The sequence below is a fragment of the Dendrobates tinctorius genome, unplaced genomic scaffold (assembly GCF_039654945.1).
Source record: "Dendrobates tinctorius isolate UK_male_01 unplaced genomic scaffold, ASM3965494v1 ptg000031l, whole genome shotgun sequence".
NCBI lineage: Eukaryota > Metazoa > Chordata > Amphibia > Anura > Dendrobatidae > Dendrobates > Dendrobates tinctorius.
This window is the reverse complement of record NW_027361699.1, coordinates 23,933,733-23,953,930: the sequence shown is the minus strand read 5'-3', so window position 1 is coordinate 23,953,930 and position 20,198 is coordinate 23,933,733. Positions and strand designations below refer to the sequence as shown.

General features: G+C 41.7%; 1 protein-coding gene across 4 annotated transcripts in view; it reads right to left on the bottom strand.

Annotated features, from left to right (window-relative positions):
• The window catches only part of DOCK8 (dedicator of cytokinesis 8), a 268,625-nt gene that overhangs the window by 68,566 nt on the left and 179,861 nt on the right, over nt 1-20,198 (bottom strand). For 3 of the 4 annotated variants that reach the window (XR_012231574.1, XM_073572263.1, XM_073572265.1), the window contains 4 exons: nt 19,417-19,581; nt 12,858-13,018; nt 6,204-6,299; nt 4,433-4,528 (listed from right to left, as the gene is read on the bottom strand). Coding sequence is in view for 3 of the 4 variants with exons in the window: in XM_073572263.1 (XP_073428364.1) it covers nt 4,433-4,528; nt 6,204-6,299; nt 12,858-13,018; nt 19,417-19,581 (518 nt within the window). In the remaining variant the exon portion in view is untranslated. The remainder of the gene's footprint in view (nt 1-4,432; nt 4,529-6,203; nt 6,300-12,857; nt 13,019-19,416; nt 19,582-20,198) is intronic. The other variant, XM_073572264.1, reaches the window with a different exon arrangement.

Sequence of the window (20,198 nt, the reverse complement as noted above, 5' to 3'; positions counted from 1 at the left end):
ATAATACCAAAGAATTTGTGTTTGCAATCATTTTCAGGAAGAAACTGAATATTATCTGACAGAATTGCAGGGGTGTCAATACTTTTGGCCATGACTGTATGTGTTGAAGCACGTGGTAGTGTGTGGCGCATTTTGTGTGTGTGTTCATATCCCCGTGTGTGGTGAGTATCCCATGTCAGGGCCCCACCTTACCAACTGTACGATATATTCTCTTTGTCGCTATCGCTCTCATTCTTTAAGTCCCCCTTGTTCACATCTGGCAGCTGTCACTTTTTCACTTTTTCCCCATTATGTAGATAGGGGCAAAATTGTTTGGTGAATTGGAATGCGCAGGGTTAAAATTTCGCCTCACAACATAGCCTATGACACTCTCGGGGTCCAGACGTGTGACTGCAAAATTTTTTGGCTGTAGCTACGACGGTGCAGATGCCAATACATACACTTTTTCCCCATTATGTAGATAGGGGCAAAATTGCTTGGTGAATTGGAACGCGCAGGGTTAAAATTTGGCCTCACAACATAGCCTATGACACTCTCGGGGTCCAGACGTGTGACTGTGCCAAATTTTGTGGCTGTAGCTGCGACGGTGCGGATGCCAATCCCGGATATACAAACATACACACACACATTGAGCTTTATATATTAGATTGAGGACTCGGCATCTATGCTGACTGTGCACACTGTCGGCTGCATATCTACTGTGCGTATACAGCCAACAATGGGCACAGACGCAATATGGAATAAACCTTATTTTGCGATGTTCTTACGGTTCCAAGCCTCTAGAAATTTTCTTTTTGTCTGGGCAATCCCTTTAAGTATAGAAACTCTAGGAAGAGTTAAGAGTCCAACATCTGGATATAGGTAAAATAGGCAGGTTCGGATTTAGACATAGGAAACCGAATGTAGTGATTAAACCCCCACTCCAGTGAATTTTTGTATTTGCCCCTTTGCTTGCGATCATGTGTGTGTCATGAAAGTAGTAGCATACTCACTGGTCCCTGTCTTCTTACGGTTTCAATGGCACTTTAGTCCGTTGCAGCACTACATGGATGTATTTGTAGACTGTCAAATCACAGAGTGGATGCTGTGTGAAGCGGAGATCACTTTTTGAATTTTCTTAATGCAAGTTTATGTGACTCAGAACGAGGCTGGAGACTTACATTAAGGGTTTGCTCACATCTGCGTATAAAACTAGTGAGTGCAATGCAATAAAAAAAAAAAAAAATCGCATTGCTGTCGCACCAATGTTATTCAATGAGACAGTGTTCATCTGCAAGTTTTTCCTTAGCTGGAATTTGGGTTGAGGAAAAAAAAAATCACAGTATGTCCAGACGCCAACAACAAGGTGATCTGGGCCCGCATGAATTGGCCAAATTATGTGCTAAGCATCTCCATTTTTTCTTATTATTTAGAGCAGTAATGCAATTCATATGTCATATATTTCATGCTTTCATGCTATAGCATTACAGAGTGCAACTTTGTATGTTATGTATATTCTTAGTTTGAACCTGTACACACTAATTTTTCTGTTTGGAAGTGACGGTCAGTCTTTTGTTATTTGTATAGGCAAGGTCTCTGAACGTGCACTCCACCTATTAGCCCATGACGATTTTAATTGCAGCAGGGACCTACCTTCCCATATAAATACAGGCTTCAGCCTAGGAGAAGATTCGCATTAGAATAGGTTTCCAGCAACAAGAGAACGCCTTTTCGATGGCTCCTGGGCATGCATGAATTGGCCAAATTATGTGCTGTCTCCATTTTTTCCTATTATCTAGAGCAGTAATGCTATTCATATTTCATATATTTCATGCTTACATGCTATAGCACTATAGAGTGGAACTTTATTTGCTTATTGTGTATGGAGATGGCCGATCTTAGTTTGCACCTGTACACACCAATTTTTCTGTTTGGAAGTGACAGTCAGTCTTTGGTTAACAGTAAATTCACAGACAGAAGCCTCAGGACAGATAGATAGATTTTAAATGGATCAACACCTCATGATTAGGGATGAGCGGACCTGTGGAAGTTCAATGGAATATATAGATACAGATTTGCTGGACTACCTTGGGCCTGCATGTTTTTTTTTCAAATAAAGTGGTGAACCAGGGAAAGTGTGGGGGAATGTTTTTTTTTCAAATGAAGTATTTTTTTTTTTTTTGGGGGGGGGGGTTATTTTTGATTACTGGGTTAGTAATGGTGGTGTCTATTAGACACCTTTACATTACTAACCCCAGGGCTTCATGCCATCTGTGATTTTTGACAAATCACAGCTGACATCAACCCCAGCTACCATTACCTCGATTGTCACCGTACCAGGGCGATCAGGAAGAGCGAGGTAAAGCGTTAGAATTGGCGCATCTCATGTGATGCGCCATTCGTGAGCGCATTGCATGCGGATGGCATACGCACAGCATACGGATTTAATATGGATGCTAGGAGAGAAAAAAGTTTGCACACTCGAATTGCATTCGCATGACATACAGAGTGACATACGCATGACGCTCGTCCAACTTTTCTGAATGAAAATCTAAACGATTTTATATACTCAAACGTGAGTGAATCCTAAGACTTACATTAAAGCACCACTTCAGTGGGGGTTTTTTTCAGAGCTGGAGTGGTGCTACTAATCTAAGATCTCTGATCTTAGTCTTATACTTACCCGCTGCAGTCTTCACTTTTTATCGGCATTGCTCCAGTACCACGGCGCCATCTTGTGACTGCAACTTCTGATTGACAAGAAGTCAAAAGCAAAGGTCACAAGCTCTCAATGCAAGTCTATGAGAGCCAGAACAAAGATATCAGACTTCCATTGCGAAGTGACCTCTTGCTTGCCCTAGCAAACACTGAAGTGATCAGACAGGTCTCAACCTGCTGAAGACAGACTGAATCAGCGCTAACAGAAGGTGAAGACGGGGGCGTGTAAGTTTAATAATGGAGTCAGGGATCTTGGTTTAGAAGCACCTGCTGGAATGGTGCATAAAGAGAGTAATCTCTGCTCCCCAGAGCAGGTTACAAATGAGGTCACGTGGTGTTGGAGCGGAAATCGGGATAAAATGGAGACCAGTCAATATGTTACTATCTTCATAACACACACGATAGCTACGAAACAGGCAAATATAATTTTTTGCAGGAGTCAGACTTTAAGTAAAGTAACTAAATAGGAAGTATTATAGATCTACAATTTGGAAGATAGTCAATTTTACACATAGCAAAGCAAATATAGTGATTAAAGCGAATGCTTCATCAGAAAAATAACCTATTGCCTAAATCAAGTCTATGTGGTACATGGATTTAAAAAAAGATTTTTTTCTATTTCTTTCTCTAACACAATCTGTGCTAAAATAAACCAAACAGAAATCTTACAATTTTCTTTAACCCTACTGCGACATTTTTAGACTCCTAACATTCCATTGTTTCGGGAAATGCACTTCTACATTAGCAGCAATGAAAAGATTTTGACCCTATTTTTGTATTGAGACATCTAATGAGCATGTGCAAAAGTCATTGTGAAGGGGGGGAGTGGGGCCAGCTGTGCAATCTACTATTGTGATTGGTGGATCCTGTGTTATCAGCTGTGTATACAGGTGGTGTTATCAGTCATAGTAATCCTGTCTTTGAACACAAGGAGACCACTGAAAATTCTTCCTGAAAGAAAAGGAATGAGTCTAAAAAAAAGTGCCAGTGGCCAGTGTGAGAATTACAGGATTACTAATCTGTTATTTTTTTTTTTTTAATAAAAAAAAAAGCATTGCCAAATATTGTTAAAAATACATATAACACAAAAATCTGATTTAAATAATAGGTCATTCCCTGTAAGTATAATAATTAAATAGGAAGTAAGCACAGTAACACATGAGTAAGTTAAGAAATATTTACTACAATGATTTTTGGCAGTCAGTGGCCAATGTCTTTCAGGCATCAATGAATCTGGGAAAATAACGCATATTATAATGTAATTATAAAAAGTGAAAAGAATTCTCACTTATGGTGGGAACTAGTGATGAGTGAGTATACTCGTTGCTCGGGTGGTATTTTGGGGTGCTGGGAGATTTAGTTTTCGTAGGCTCATCTGCATGATTTGCGACTTGTAGACAGGCTGAATACATGTGGGAATTCCCTAACAAACAGGCATTCCACACATGTACTCAGCCTGTCTACAAGTCGCAAATCATGCAGATGAGCCTACGAAAACTAAATCTCCCAGCACCCCAAAATACTCGGAGACCACCCAAGTATGCTTGGGGAGACCACCCACGTATGCTCAGGGAGACCAGAGCAACGAGTATACTCGCTCATCACTAGTGGGAACAAGAACAACAACATTTCAGCAAAGTGTGGCAGCATTTTCTCCACTTGTGCATGGCTCATACTAAAAGTTGTAAAGTGTAAAAAAAAATAAGTAGTGGGGAATTAGGTTAAGGAACCTTACCAATAACTCAAAGAAGAACCAGGCGTACTTGAAGACATTTTCCCTCACCATGTTGGTGCTGACCACCATCTGCAGAGCCAGCTCCTCATGAAAGTGCTTAAAAGGAAAACACAAATATAATAACAAGAAATGTGTTATAAATAAACATTAAAGATAGTAAATCATTAATTTGCTTAAAGGTGTTTTCCCTTTGGGGAAATTATGGCACATTGAAAGAAAGTACTCAGTATGTCGGTATGCCATAAATGGGAACACCCACTGAAGCAACACAAAACAAGTCTACTAATGCCGGGATCACACACAGTGAGATACGGCCGAGTCTCGCGGGTTAAAACCAAGCTCTGGCGCCGGCACTCCGGAGCGGAGTGTGCAGCCGCACAGCAATACATGGAGCTGTGCCAGAGCCAGAGTGCCGGTGCCAGAGCTTGGTTTTAACCTGCGAGACTCGGCCGTATCTCGCTGTAGTGTGACTCCGGCCTAAGAGGACGAATCAGAGACAAACCAAGGTCTATGGGTGTACCTGGTAACAAAATGTTGACCCCCACCCACATATGAATCCTATTACAGATGTCACAGGGATAAGGCCCATAAGACTACACTCTCTTGTCTCTGCTACGCTTCAGTTATAAGAGCATGACCATAATCATGGCGATTCAGAATCTGCTATAATAATTTTATTAATATTTGTCTATCTACAAATCTAATCTATCTTCTATATGCTACTCTATCTACTCTCTGTCTATAATCTGTATTCTATCAACAATTATGTTCAGAATTGTTCTTAGTTTAAAGAAGTCCTGTCATCAGGTGAAATGTGGCCAAGTTTTACTCTATTCTTACTGCTTCTGAGTATTCTATTTAATTTTTTTAAATCTGCCATACGATTACAGATATAGACCTTTTTATTTGGCGTGAGTGTGAATGGTTTATACAAGTTGGCGTGGCTCACGGAATCCTTAGGGGCGTATCTTTAGGCTGCCTTGCATTATTACCCTGTGAGCCACGCTCCTTTTGGTAAAGATTATACAAATGAGCATTAAATAAAAAGGCCATGCCTCTGGAACCACGCAAATTTAAAAAATAAATGGAGTACTCAAGAAATAAAATAAAAGCCAACACTGACTACTTTTGACCTTTTCACAGGTCCACTTTAAAGGGGTTGTCTTGTCAAAACCGATAAGTCTGCAGTCACTCTGTGTGACTGTAGACTAATGAATTCCCCCAGCGCACACACTGCGGAGAATCGCCAGCTCGGAACGGGAATGGAGGGTACATATGAGTTATACATACTGCCAGCCAGTGGGCGTTTCCGACTAAAGTATGTCAACTCGCTCCATACAAGCGTATGGAGAGTGAGTCCACGTCCACTGGCCGCATGTATGCATAACTCATGCATACCCTCCATTCCGGGTCTGAAACCGGGGAATCCCCGCAACATACACTGCATGGGCTGAGGGGGATTCAAATCAAATAGATCAAATAAATGCCAAATAAAAGGGCATCAAGCTCTTTGATCTGAATTACCTAAACCTAATTATGAACTGATAAGTAATCAATAAATGATACTGAAATCCTAGAAACAAGCACAGTAATGTGTCTGCAACAAATACACACAAAATTCTCATTGTATGGTTTAAAGTAACATTACAGGCATACTGTCATCACTACTGGGCAGTTACACAGAAAATGCAGAAGATGTTATCTGTCATGAAGGACAAATGTAGTAATTATCTTCATTTTTATAGCTTGGGGTATAACGTGTTTAGTATACCTTTTTACTGGATGGTCTGGTGCTGGCTATTGTGTTCTGGAGGTCATTACTAGATTCAATGAAGAATGACATACGATTGCAGCCACGGGCGGAAACCTAAGATGCAGGACAGGGTTACTCTTTATACGTAATACATATCCTATAGTTATAGGGTTTTTCTGCTTGTTTCTGTGGCCATCTTGAAAAGAATGGGGCTAATTGGTGCTACTCATCACTGGTCAGGGATGGAGACATGGTCAATTTCAGAATGTTACATATTTTATATCTATCATTTTGCGCATACACACTTTTGACAGATATTTTGTAGCAACAGACTGGTAACTGCCGCTGCAATACGTACTGGAACTATCAAATGGATGTTGACTCTTCTTAAGGGAGACTTTAGGCAATGCTCCCTTAGAAATATATGTAATGATTTTCTCTGAAGAGACCTTTCTGAATGAAGTAGAGGTCGATCATGTGCAATTCCACTTCATTCATTGTCTATGGGACTGCGTGGATAGCCAAGCATAAACTCTTTAATTACTAAATCCGAACATCATATCCAACTAGATCTCTACCACATGCTGATCTGTCCATGTGTATAGAATATCTCAATGTCTCTGGCACATATATTACAAGGATTGAAACTGGCTTTGCATGCAAATTACAATTTCTAACAGTTTTCTACCTTGTAGAGAAAACTTGGCTTAAATACTAATCTACACAAAGTTATCTCTGGTTATCTGTTAAAGGACCATTTCAAAACCAGAAAGGGTCATTACTCATTATAAAACAGAATAAGTAAAAAAGAAGTATTACTTATCACTCCAATCCCCTGCCAACTCAGCGTCGCCATTTCAGTGGTCTCTAGACAGTAAATGGATGTGAAGATGTGCAGTCTATCAGTCACTTGACCCTGCAGGCCACCAGAGGCCTCAGTGGTGAGATGGCTGAATGGACGGAACATTATCACATCCAGTCCAAGGCAGAGAGCGGTAATGCAGTGGTGCTGTAAAATCCAACAGGCCTAATCTTTCTGTCCCCTAAAAACAGACACATATACATGAGATTGTTGGCAAAACCTGCCATAATCAACACATTTAGCCAACTTATCATGAGAGTGAATTTTTTGCAGGATACAAAGGCATGTAAAATTTTGGGTACCCCTTGCCAAATTACTGTTACTGTGAACAAGAAACACTTTAGGTGGCAAAAATTAATGTGCCTACCACAAAGAAGATCTCTTTATTCCATTCTGCCTGGCAGTGCGCATGCGTGGTTTGTCAATACTCCGGTTCCTTCCGGCCGCGCCATCGATGTGAACAGCATGTATTCCATCATGTGGTTCACTGGGCGCAGGTACGGAAGAACATTTGTATTTCCAGAGGCATATGATGGACGCATGCAACGTTAAAAGCCTGACGTGAATGTGAGTGTCACTCTTCTCGCAATAAGCATTCGTGGGTAACCATGGTAATGGTCCGTCTTTAGGCTGACATAAGATCGTCACTCCTACCTGGGTCACGTATTTAAGATAGGGACATTGATTGGTCCGCCTCATATATAAATATCCTTCACTAACGCCACTTAGCCACGCCCCCGGAAGAAGCAGTAGGGCGAAACGCGCGTCGGGGCGCAGGGGACAACAGCGGGATACTGTTGTGAATTCACTTTCTGGCCTACCTCTGGTTACTAGTGAAGGTAGTGGAGCTGGTTATATTGACAGAGGGGTCGCGAGTTCTCTTTCCGGGCTCTCTTTGGTGGTTACAGGAGGTAATGGAGCTGATCTAATTAACAGAGGTCTGCCACCTGATAATGAGGAGAACGATTGGACATCTGGAGTTTCTGATTGGATTTAAGACAGCCAACTCCCTCTATCCCTGCTGGTGATTTTTTCCTGCCTTTTGAGGTCTTAGTTTCCAGCTCAGTCCCTGCATGCTCAAGCTAAGTGTTCTTTTGCTATTGTTGGTTTTGTCTATTTCAGTTTTGTGTGGTCAGCCAGCCCCAGCTGGGGCTGTGCTGAATTTCCATCCTTATGTTACTGTTTGTGCCAGTTTGTTTTTGTCCTTGATTAGATTGGCCTCTCTTTGCTCTGCTTTCAGAATATACCAGAGTGCTGATAGAGTGGGCGAAGTCTAGTGACTTCAGTGTTTTTTCTATCAGACGTGTTGGGCATTTTTTGCAGGGTTTTTGCGTGATTGCAGACAGTGTCTTTCCTGTCCTGTCTAGTTAGTTTGGGCCCCATCGCTTGCTCAGCCTATTTTCCTACCTGCGTTTGTGTTTTCATCTTGTCTCACTGACAATATATGTTTGGGGGCTATTTATTCCTTTGGGGGTCTGCTGTGGGGCAGTTTAGATTTCCCCTTTCTTGCTTTAGGCTTATTTAGTTCTCCGGCTGTGTCGAGGCGTCTAGAATCATAGTAGGTACGCTCGACGGCTACTGCTAGTTGTGTGGATAGGATCAGGGGTCTACAATCCGCTTAGTTACCAACCTCTCTGGTTTTCTGTGGCTTAGCTTGGTCTTGCTTTCCTCCTCGGTGACCCAATCATAACAGGATACTTTTCATCAGCACTTCATTAGGTAATATAGGACTTTCTTTCTTTAAATATCCCCATTGCGGGATATAGACAGATACTGACCACACTTTCTTTGGAGGTATATTGAGGCACTACTAGCACTTTATTAGATAGAACAATTTTGGGAATTTTCCAGGTCTATTTTCATAAAGAGGCCCTAATATAGGGATGATTGTGATATGCTGATGAATATTTTGCATTGATTTTAAGGAGGTTTTTGGGTCCTATATAAAACTATTTCATGAATGATGCTTATATTGGCACTTATTATCTTGGCACCTAATATATGGATATTTTTTGGATATCTTCTTAATATATGAGATCTATTAATACCTCTAAAATGATTTTTTCAATGAATTCTTATTTTCTTATATTGGGGACTGTTCTGCTGAAATTTTGGATATGTGGTCCTTTTTATGTATTTAATTTTCAAAATAAAAAATATTTTTTAATAAAAATTTGGTTTTGGTTCGCTTCATTGTGGTAGGCACATTAATTTTTGCCACCCAATGTGTTTCTTATTCGTATTGAAGTGCCATTTGTGAATTTTTGGACATATTGTTGTATTATTGTTACTGTGAACAGTTAAAGGGAACCCGTCAGCAGGATTGTGTACAGTAACCTACAGACAGTGCCAGGTTGGTGCCGTTATACTGATTAAAATGATACCTTGGTTGATGAAATCTGTCTTATGATTGTTCTTTATTCTTTATTTTCAGTTTGCAGTTAATGAGATTCTCATGACCTAAGGCTGGTTTCACATTAGCGCTTTTTAAGCGCACGCATGGCCGGGGGTAGCTCCGCCCCCGAGCTGGCTCTCTGCCCGGCGTGCCCGCCCCTTGCTTGTAGCACCGCCTCCTAGCGCACAGCGGCGCCTGCGATCGGCGCACCCTATCTTTAGCATAGGGTGCGCAGATCGTGCGCAGGCCGTGCGCTAGTTGCGCTTTGACCTGCGCTGCGCACTTTTGACGGTGCGCCGTGCGCGCCAAAATCAAACTTTTTGATTTTGATTTTTGAGGCGGCGCTACAAGCAAGGGGCGGGCACGCCGGGCAGAGAGCCGGCTCGGGTCGGAGCTACCCCCGGCCGTGCGTGCGCTTAAAAAGCGCTAATGTGAAACCAGCCTAACGCGGGGCTGGGGTATGTGGTGCTCTGATTAGATATTACTAATGCAGACTGCTGACAGGTCACTGACCCCTAGTTTGCATAATGAATATCTAACATACTGAAGAAAGAGACAAAAACCATTTCGGAAGGTAGGTGCCGGCCGTTGCACCTGCTCTGCAGCATAATCACATGTTTAGTGTGCCAAAAATACATGTTCTTGATGCAGCTGACGGCACTGATGAGAGAAGGAGCGAGCGCTCCTTCTCCCATCATCCCCCTCTCAGCGTCTGACGATGCAGACACTGACAGCGGGCACGATGATGTCACTGCCCGGTGCCTGCTGTCAGGAGATGAGCGGGAGCTCAGAGCAGCGCAGGAACCAGGAGGAAGAGAGGTGAGTATTTATTTATTTTTTATGGGGGTGCATTATATTACAGTCTGCCTATGGGGGGGCTGCCTTATATTACAGTCTACCTATGGGGGTGCTGCCTTACATTAGTCTACCTATGGGGGGCTGCCTTACATTACAATCTACCTATGGGGGTGCTGCCTTACATTACAAAAAAAGAAGAAAAAAAGGAAAAAAAAAACGGAACACCAACCTGTATAAAAATACAAAAATTTTATTCGGCTATTGAGCCATGTTTAAAATGTAAAGAAAACCTGACGCATTTCTGGTGCGCTGAAAGCACCCTTAGTCATAGGTATAATAAAACCAAATACACGTGATTAATATAAAGACAAAGTACCAATCAGAAAGAACAAACAATTAATTAGAAAAGTGGCAAGAAAAAACAGAGTAAAGGGGGTTTTACACATAGCGATATCGCTAGCAATATCGCTAAAGCGTCACCGATTTTGTGGCGCAGCAGCGATATTGCTAGCGATAGTTGTGTGTGTGATACTTACCTCCGACCGGCTCCCCCGCTGTCTGTCGCTGATCGTGCGAGATCGGCCGGGTCCATTTCTCGTCGGGCGCTTTCTGCTGGCGCCGACAAGCGACGCGTGGACGCGGGCGGGAGGACGTCAGCATTGCTGCGTGTGAAAGGTAAGTAACGACCGCTGCTGCGTCGCTACATCGCTAGTGAGATCTGCCTGTTTGGCAGCTCACTAGCGACCATTTAGCAATGCACCAGCGATCCTGACCGGGTCGTATCGTGGTCGGATCGCTGGTGCATCGCTAAATGTAAAGCGGCCTTAACACACTATAAAGATTACTAACGTGATAATTCAATAAATATAATATAGGTCATTCCTAAAATTCATACCCCTGGGGAATTGTGAATCTAATTTCAGGGTCCAAAATGCTTCACGGATAGTAATTTATGTCTATTTCCACCCCTAATAGGGGCGTGAACTTTTTCAATACCATAAAAAGAAAAAAAAATCTAGTATCAAATTGATGTACTTTTACAAAGTGTTTTGCTGCCCCAGAATACACTGCGTTTTTGATTTCAATATTTTTCAAACGTTTGGCTATTCTTTTTTAATTTTGCGTATAGTGCAGCCAATATACTGAACTTTGCATTCGGTGCAGCAAATACAATATACAACGTATTGAGTATCACAATTAATAAAAGAGACAATATTCTGAGAAAAACCATTATATGAAAAAATTGATTTAGTTTTGTCCATAGCGTATACACATACGTTGCACCTAGTACCTGCACATTTGAAAAAAACAGTAGTTGTTAACCATGATGTTGTACTGGAACTTTGTTTTAAAAGACTGGGTGATAATTGACTAGACTAGTGCCTCTGCGGGAAACATACTGACAGCCTGTTTGAATAATGTGTCGTAGCTTGTCATCCTGATTCACAACAGGAAGGTATTTTTTTTACAATTTCCCTGATTTGATTGAACTGGGGACTTAAATGGGTGGAAAAAGTAACTACTGAATTATTGGAAACTGAAGTGGATTTACCAAAGTTAGAAAATCGAGGTTTACCAGAAACTTTATGAAAAGCATCATTAATAACATGGTGATTATACCCTCTGTCTCGTAGAAGTTTAGTAATGATTTTGCTTTCTTGAAGAAATAGATTTTTATTTGAACATAAGCGCTTTGATCTATTAAATTCCTCGTACGGGATAGATTTTATTGTGTGTTGAGGGTGACATGATGAAAACAACAATACAGAATTCCCTGAAGTTTCTTTCCTAAAAATAGTGGTGTGAACTTTACCTGATGCAGAATCACCAATTAAAAAAATATCCAGAAACGGAACATTGATGCCTATATGACTAACGGTGAAAAATAAATTCAGATTGTTAGAATTCAAATAAGAATGAAAGAGACAAATCTGATAAAGTTCCTTGCCAAACAAATATCAGATCGTCCACATATCTGCCAAACCAAAAAATATCATTAAAAAATGGATTGAGGTCATGAAAAAGAAATTGCTCTTCCCACCAGACCATATAAAGTATGGCAAGAGATGATGAGAAATGTAACCCCCATCGGGGCACCAAGGATTTGCAAAAAAAATGATTTACAAATGATTTGTTGCCTAGGCTACCAGCCACCATATAGTCCCAGACTGGCAGGTTACCTAGGTAAGGTAAGAGGTTTGATGCTTTCAAACCTGCTCGAAAAGCTCTGTAGATGGCTGCATCACTGGATCCTGACAGCCTCCGAGCCCCTGTGCTTCTTGCATGCTGCAAACTAGCAGCTTGAGAGAGAGAACAGTTCAGATCAATGGTGTGACCATGTCACTGGTCTGAACTGCTAATTTTGGGCAAAGCACTAAGCTGGGGGTTGGGAGTTGTGCTCTCCTGCATAGACAACTTGAGAAAACCCCTTAGGGGTCGCCTGTATTATATGCAGTTTATAGTCTCTGCATCTACCTGCATGGTAAGTAAGCTGAACTGAGCAAACATATACAGCATAATGCAAGTTGCTTAATTATCAAGATAATCTCTACATAGGAATTGTACTCTACAGAAATCATTCTGGCAAAATTATGACTTCACAACATGCCAGTCTCACCTTAGAGGACATGATATTTTTGACTTCGTCATCTGCACTCTGAATCCCAGCAATATCTGGATTACTTGAGCTCATGGTCCTTGACTGGGTCAGTTTAGGGCCAACAGTAGTAGCAGAGGTTCGGCCAACCGTGTTGTAACGTACGTCTGTCAGATTTCCACCTGCAGAATAAAAATGCAGCAAAATGTACAAAAAAGTTGTAGTTTACCTCAAGGAAAGAGAGGTAGAAAAAATATGGACAGACAAACAGATAGTGTGAGGGTGGAGAGTATGGCTTTCCACCTCTCTGACAGTTCCTGATGTTTTACATGTGTGAAAATGTACTGTGTTTTATTGTGATCCTCCTGTTAGGCTACAGTCCTTCCTTATTCAGGTGTGACAAGGGTTAACTGTAGGGCCAGCCCAGAGTTCGGGAGGAGCAATGGGAATGTTAGTTTAAGTTTCCTCTAGTCAGTTAGGAAAAAGAGAGAAAAAAGTTAGGACACCCTCAGAAAAGGTGATCTTGACCGTGTGTGTGTGAGCGAAGAAAGCAAAAATCTCAAGAAACACCAATAGAAGAACCAAACGGTGGCGAGTCTGAGAAATATTCGGCCAGGCGCTTTTGGGAGATCCCTAAGAGACTCTGGGGAACGTACTAGTGTCAGACAGGTCTTGGAAGCTGGAGTCAGGAAAACAGAGTCAGCAATGCTGGGGGCACACAGAATAAGGTGACAGCAAGGGGTGCATCATTACTCAGTTGCCAAGAATGGGCTGCAGGATAGTGGTCATAGGAACAAGCACAGCTTAACCCCTTCACCCCCAAGGGTGGTTTGCACGTTCATGACCGGGCCAATTTTTACAATTCTGACCACTGTACCTTTATGAGGTCATAACTCTCGAACGCTTCCATGGATCCCGGTGATTCTGACATTGTTTTCTCGTGACATATTGTACTTCATGTTAGTGGTAAAATTTCATTTAAATAACTTGCGTTTATTTGCGAGAAAAACGGAAATTTGGCAAAAATGTTGAAAATTTCGCAATTTTCCAACTTTGAATTTTTATGCCCTTAAATCACAGAGATATGGCACACAAAAAACTTGATAACTAACATTTCCCACATGTTTACTTTACATCAGCACAATTTTGGAACCAAAATTTTTTTTTGTTAGGAAGTTATAAGGGTTAAAAGTTGACCAGCGATTTCTCATTTTTACAACACCACTGTATTTTTAGGACCACATCACATTTGAAGCCACTTTGAGGGGTCTATATGATAGAAAATACCCAAAAGTGACACCATTCTAAAAACTGCACCCCTTAAGGTGCTCAAAACCACATTCAAGAAGTTTATTAACCCTTTAGGTGCGTCACAGGAATTTTTTTGAATATTTAAAAAAAAATGAACATCTAACTTTTTTTCACCAAAAAAAAACTTCAGGTACAATTTTTTTTATTTTACCAAGGGTAACAGGAGAAATTGGACTGCAAAAGTTATTGTGCAATTTGTCCTGAGTACGCTGATACCTGATTTGTGGGGGGGGAACGACTGTTTCGGCGCATGGCAGAGCTCAGAATGGAAGGAGCGCCGTTTGACTTTTTCAATGCAAAATTGGCTGGAATTCAGATCGGACGCCATGTCACGTTTGGAGAGTCCCTGATGTACCTAAACAGTGGAAACCCCCTACAAGTGACCCCATTTTGGAAACTAGACCCCCCAAGGAACTTATCTAGATATGTGGTGAGAACTTTGAACCCACAAGGGCTTTACAGAAGTTTATAACGTACAGCGGTACAATTAAAAAATCATATTTTTTCCACAAAAATGATCTTTTCACCCCAATTTTTATTTTCCCAAGGGTAACAGCACCCTAAAAGTTATTGTGCAATTTGTCCTGAGTATGCTGATACCCCACATGTGGGGGTAAACCACTATTTGGGCGCATGGCAGAGCTCGGAAGGGAAGCAGCGCCATTTGACGTTTTTGGCTGGAATTGAGATCGGACATCATGTCGCGATTGGAAAACCCCTGATGTACCAAAACAGTGGAAACCCCCCACAAATGACACCATTTTGGAAACTAGACCCCCTAAGGAACTTATCTAGATGTGTGGTGAGAACTTTGAACCCCCAAGGGCTTCACAGAAGTTTATAACATAAAGCCGTACAATTAAAAAATCATATTTTTTCCACAAAAATGATCTTTTCACCCTCAATTCTAATTTTTCCAAGGGTAACAGCACCCAAAAAGTTATTGTGCAATTTGTCCTGAGTACGCTGATAACCAAATGTGGGGGTAAACCACTATTTGGGAGCATGGCAGAGCTCGGAAGGGAAGCAGCGCCATTTGACGTTTTTGGCTGGAATTGAGATCGGACACCATGTCGCGATTGGAAAACCCCTGATGTACCTAAACAGTGGAAACCCCCCACAAATGACACCATTTTGGAAACTACACCCCCCAAGGAACTTATCTAGATGTGTGGTGAGCACTTTGAACCCCCCCAGTGCTTCACAGAAGTTTATAACGCCCGGGCGTGAAAATAAAAAATTCGTATTTTTTCCACAAACATGATCTTTTAGTCACCATTTTTTTTATTTTCCCAAGGGTAACAGGAGAAATTGGACCCCAAAAGTTGTTGTCCAATTTGTCCTGAGTATGCTGATACCCCATATGTGGGAGAAAACTACTGTATGGGCACACGTCGGGGCTCGGAAGGGAAGTAGTGACGTTTTGGAATGCAGACATTGATGGAATGGTCTGCGGGTGTCATGTTGCCTTTGGAGAGCCCCTAATGTACCTAAACAGTGGAAACCCCCCACAAATGACCCCATTTTGAAAACTAGACCCCCCTAAGGAACTTATCTAGATGTGAGGTGAGCACTTTGAACCCCCAAGGGCTTCACAGAAGTTTATAATGCCAGGGCATGAAAATAAAAAAATCGTATTTTTTCCACAAACATGATCAATTAGTCCCCAATTTTTTTATTTTCCCAAGGGTAACAGGAGAAATTGAACCCCAAAAGTTGTTGTCCAATTTGTCCTGAGTACGCTGACACCCCATATGTGGGAGAAAACTACTGTATGGACACACGTCAGGGCTCGGAAGGGAAGTAGTGACGTTTTGGAATGCAGACTTTGATGGAATGTTCTGCGGGTGTCATGTTGCCTTTGGAGAGCCCCTAATGTACCTAAACAGTGGAAACACCCACAAATGACCCCATTTTGGAAACGAGAAACCCTAAGGAACTTATCTAGATGTGTGGTGAGCACTTTGAACCCCCAAGGGCTTCACAGAAGTTTATAATGCCCGGGCATGAAAATAAAAAAATCTTATTTTTTCCACAAACATGATCAATTAGTCCCCAATTTTTTCATTTTCCCAAGGGTAACAGGAGAAATTGGACCCCAAAAGTTGTCCAATTTGTCATGAGTACGCTGACACCCCATATGTGGGAGAAAACTACTGTATGGACACACGTCGGGGCTCGGAAGGGAAGCAGTGCCATTTTGGAATGCAGACTTTGATGGAATGGTCTGCGGGTTCCACAAAAATGATATTTTTGCCCCCAATTTTTTATTTTCCTAAGGGTAACAGGAGAAATTGGACCCCAAAAATTGTTTTGCAATTTGTCCTGAGTAGGCTGATACCCTACATGTGGGGGTAAAACACTGTTTGGGCGCATGACAGAGCTTGGAAGGGAAAGAGCACCATATGACTTTTTCAACTCAGAATTGGCTGGAATTGAGATCAGACGCAATGTTGCATTTGGAGAGCCCCTGATGTGCCCAAACAGTGGAAACCCCCAATTCTAACTCCAACCCGAACCCCAACACACCCCTAACCCTAATCTCAGCCCTAACCCTAACCCTAGCCCTAACCCAAGCCCTAACCCTAGCCCTAACCCTAGCCCTAACCCTCACCCTAATGGAAAAATGGAAATAAATACATTTTTTTAATTGTATTATTTTTCCCTAACTAAGGGGGTGATAACGGGGGTTTGATTTACTATTTATGGTGGTTTTTATTTTTGGCAGCTGTCGCACGCTAAAAGACGCTTTTTATTGTAAAAATAGTTTTTGCATCACCACATATTGAGAGCTATAATTTTTCCGTATTTTGACCCACCGAGTCATGTGAGGTCTTATTTTTTGCGGGACGAGTTTGACATTTTTATTGGTACCATTTTCGGGCACGTGACATTTTTTGATCGCTTTTTATTCCGATTTTTGGGACGCAGAATGAACAAAAACCAGCGTTTCATGAATTTCTTTTGGGGGAGTGCGTTTACACCGTTCCGCGTGCGGTAAAATTGATAAAGCGGTTTTATTCTTCGGGTCAGTACGGTTTCAGCGATACCTCATTTATATTTTTATATTTTGTCGGTTTTATGCAATGAAAACTATTTTATATAAAAAATAATTATTTTTGCATCTCTTTATTCTGCGAGCTATAACTTTTTTATTTTTTCGCTGATGACACTGTGTGGCAGCTCGTTTTTTGCGGGACAAGATGACGTTTTCAGCGGTACCATGGATATTTATATGCGTCTTTTTGATCGCGCGTTATTACACTTTTTGTTTGGCGGTATGATAATAAATCATTATTTTTTGCTTCGTTTTTTATTTTTTAAGGGGTTCGCTAAAGGGGTTAACTAATGGGACAGTTTAATGGGGCGGGTCGTTATGGACGCGGCGATACCTAATATGTGTACTTTTATTGTTTTGGTTTTTTTTTATTTTCAAAAAATGAATTTATTGGGGAATATTTTTTTTTTTTTTACTAATTTATTTGGCGATTTTTTTTTAAATTATTTTTACACTTTTTTTTATTTTTTTTTTTTACTTTATTGCATAGTCCCAGGTGGGACATCACTGTCCTGTGACAGATCGCTGATCTGTCACATCACAGATCACTGTGACAGATCAGCAATCTGTCACAGGCATTGAAGAAGACTTCCTCTTGCCTGCGCTTTGCAGGCACTGAGGAAGCCAGCTTCCTGCAGGCCCCCGAAGGCCCCCGTCGCCATCTTGGATTCGGGGGCCTGCAGGAAAGGAGTCCCCCGCTGCAGTGCTGCACATTGCGCTGCTGTGGGGGGCTCAGGGAAGCACGGAGGGAGCCACCTCCCTGCCGATGCTTCCCTTTAACTCCCGGTACACCGCGATCGTGTTTGATCGCGGTGTGCAAGGGGTTAACGTGTCGGGGGCGGTCCGTGACCGCCCCTGACACATTGTGCCGGGTGTCAGCTGTGATAATCAGCTGACACCCGGCCGCGATCAGCGGCGCTCACCACGTGGGCGCCGCTGATCGCGGTAGACGTACTATCCCGTCCATGGGCATAGGGGTCCGGGTCCCATGGACGGGATAGTACGTCGGATGTCAGGAAGGGGTTAAAGTGGCGCTAACCAGGAAAAGAACGTAGGTTCCCGACTTAACCTGCATTATACAAGGGCTTGTGGACACGTTGCAGCATGTGCGTTTTTGCCAGCGTTTTTCAACTTTGATAGCACTCAAATAAGTTAAAAAACGCAGGGTAAACGCACGTGGTTTTGCAGCTGTGTTTTCCTGCCAAGAGCTGCAGAAATGTCTACATCCATTTACTCAACGTGTGCAAGTACCCTTTTTGTCACGGGTTTACTGAGACATAGAGGAGCCAGAAGAGTGCAGTATCTGATTTTTCCTACTCCTGCATTGATTAGAAGCACTTCACCTTCATATTAAATGGTGCAAGTTTCTTTTAGCAGTGTAGGGGTTAATCTGCTCAGTTGAAAGCTCCTGGAAGCTTTCCTGCATTTAGGCTCCCAGCTGTGCACTGCTAGCCACTCCCATCTCCTATATAAACTGGGACCTGGCTAGCACTCATTGTCAGAGTTAGCTTATGCTGCATGGCTGTAGGTTGTCATGACACTTATAGTCCCTATTTCAGCAACGGTGATGCTGTTCATATCTATTGTAAATGTACCACCATTTTGTTTAAAGGAACATGACAACATTATCTCTTGTTGCTCTCTAGGCGCAAGCCTGATTGCTAGTAAAAATGACTGTTGTATTGGACTGATCTAGTCTCCTTGTTGTGGGGTCTCATGGAGTCAATGCCTCGCACTGTGAGGCCAACCAGAATTGGGAGGTGTTGTTAACTGAAACATTTCAGCACACACATTGAAACTGGACCCTGTTTTCTGTAGTGGGCCGGGGCGTGAAAATCAAGACCCTAGCCCATGGCTGCCAACCCGAGCTCCGTTACAATAGATAGACAAATAGATAGTTGACATACAGATAGATACATAGTTAGATAGAGAAATATGGACAGTCAGACAGATACACTGCACAGTGACCTGAATGACATCAGTGGTTTGGAAATCACTGGATTATTGGAAAACAGAATAATGTGTATTCACACACTGTACTATCTGCCTAGTCTGTTCTTTGTACCCAACACATGACTACGATTTGGAGTACTATTAAAACTTGTCATAAAAAAATCAGTGTACTTATTCAGATACACAGACAATTTTGGAAAATGCTAGCTAATATTCAGCAGAACAATAAAAAACCTGACTGTGGTGGGGACACATTACCTGCTATATACATGTCCTTCTGAACATCTGGGAGACGAAATATGTAATGCACATACGATGCCAGTAAGCAATTTCTTCCATGCTGGTCCTTGCTGAGGTCTTTACTATTATGAAGGCTACTCACTATGGAAACTACCGATTCAAAGGTAAATTGGGAAAAGGTGGCTGCAAAAACAGAATACAGTTATTTTATACACAGAACAGTACTGCCATCGGCTGGCAGAAGAATGAAATGCAAAATGCATTTTGATGTTCATACAGCAGCTATAGAGGAATTTTTAGAAAGAAATTATATTTTTAATAATTTCAATGACCACATCTATAATATTTTAATTAACATTTCTAACTACAATACAAGCTATTAGATTTATAAAGTAAAAAACAGTATGTTCAGATAAAATGATATTCATAAAATCCATTAATACTTTAGCAATGTGGGCTATGGTTTAAAGGGAATCGCCAGAAGCATTACATCCCCTCCCCCACAAACTGAACATTCCTCCATTACTGAGAAATCAGTATTTGAATTGATATGCAAATGAGGTTGACTTAGTATTGTAGATCTGAAGTCTCTTTCATTCCACCTCTATTCTCCACCCAGTGCTACTTCGGACAAATGCTATGCAATGTTTTATTGGTTAGCACTCGGACCAAAGTTATACTATGGAGCAGTGCAGATTTGCATTTCTTTTCTCATGCCGATATAATAAAAAAAAAATTGCAGCATTGTGTGAGTAGCTCCACAAATTGGATTACTTGCACTCACACAAATTTTTTTATCA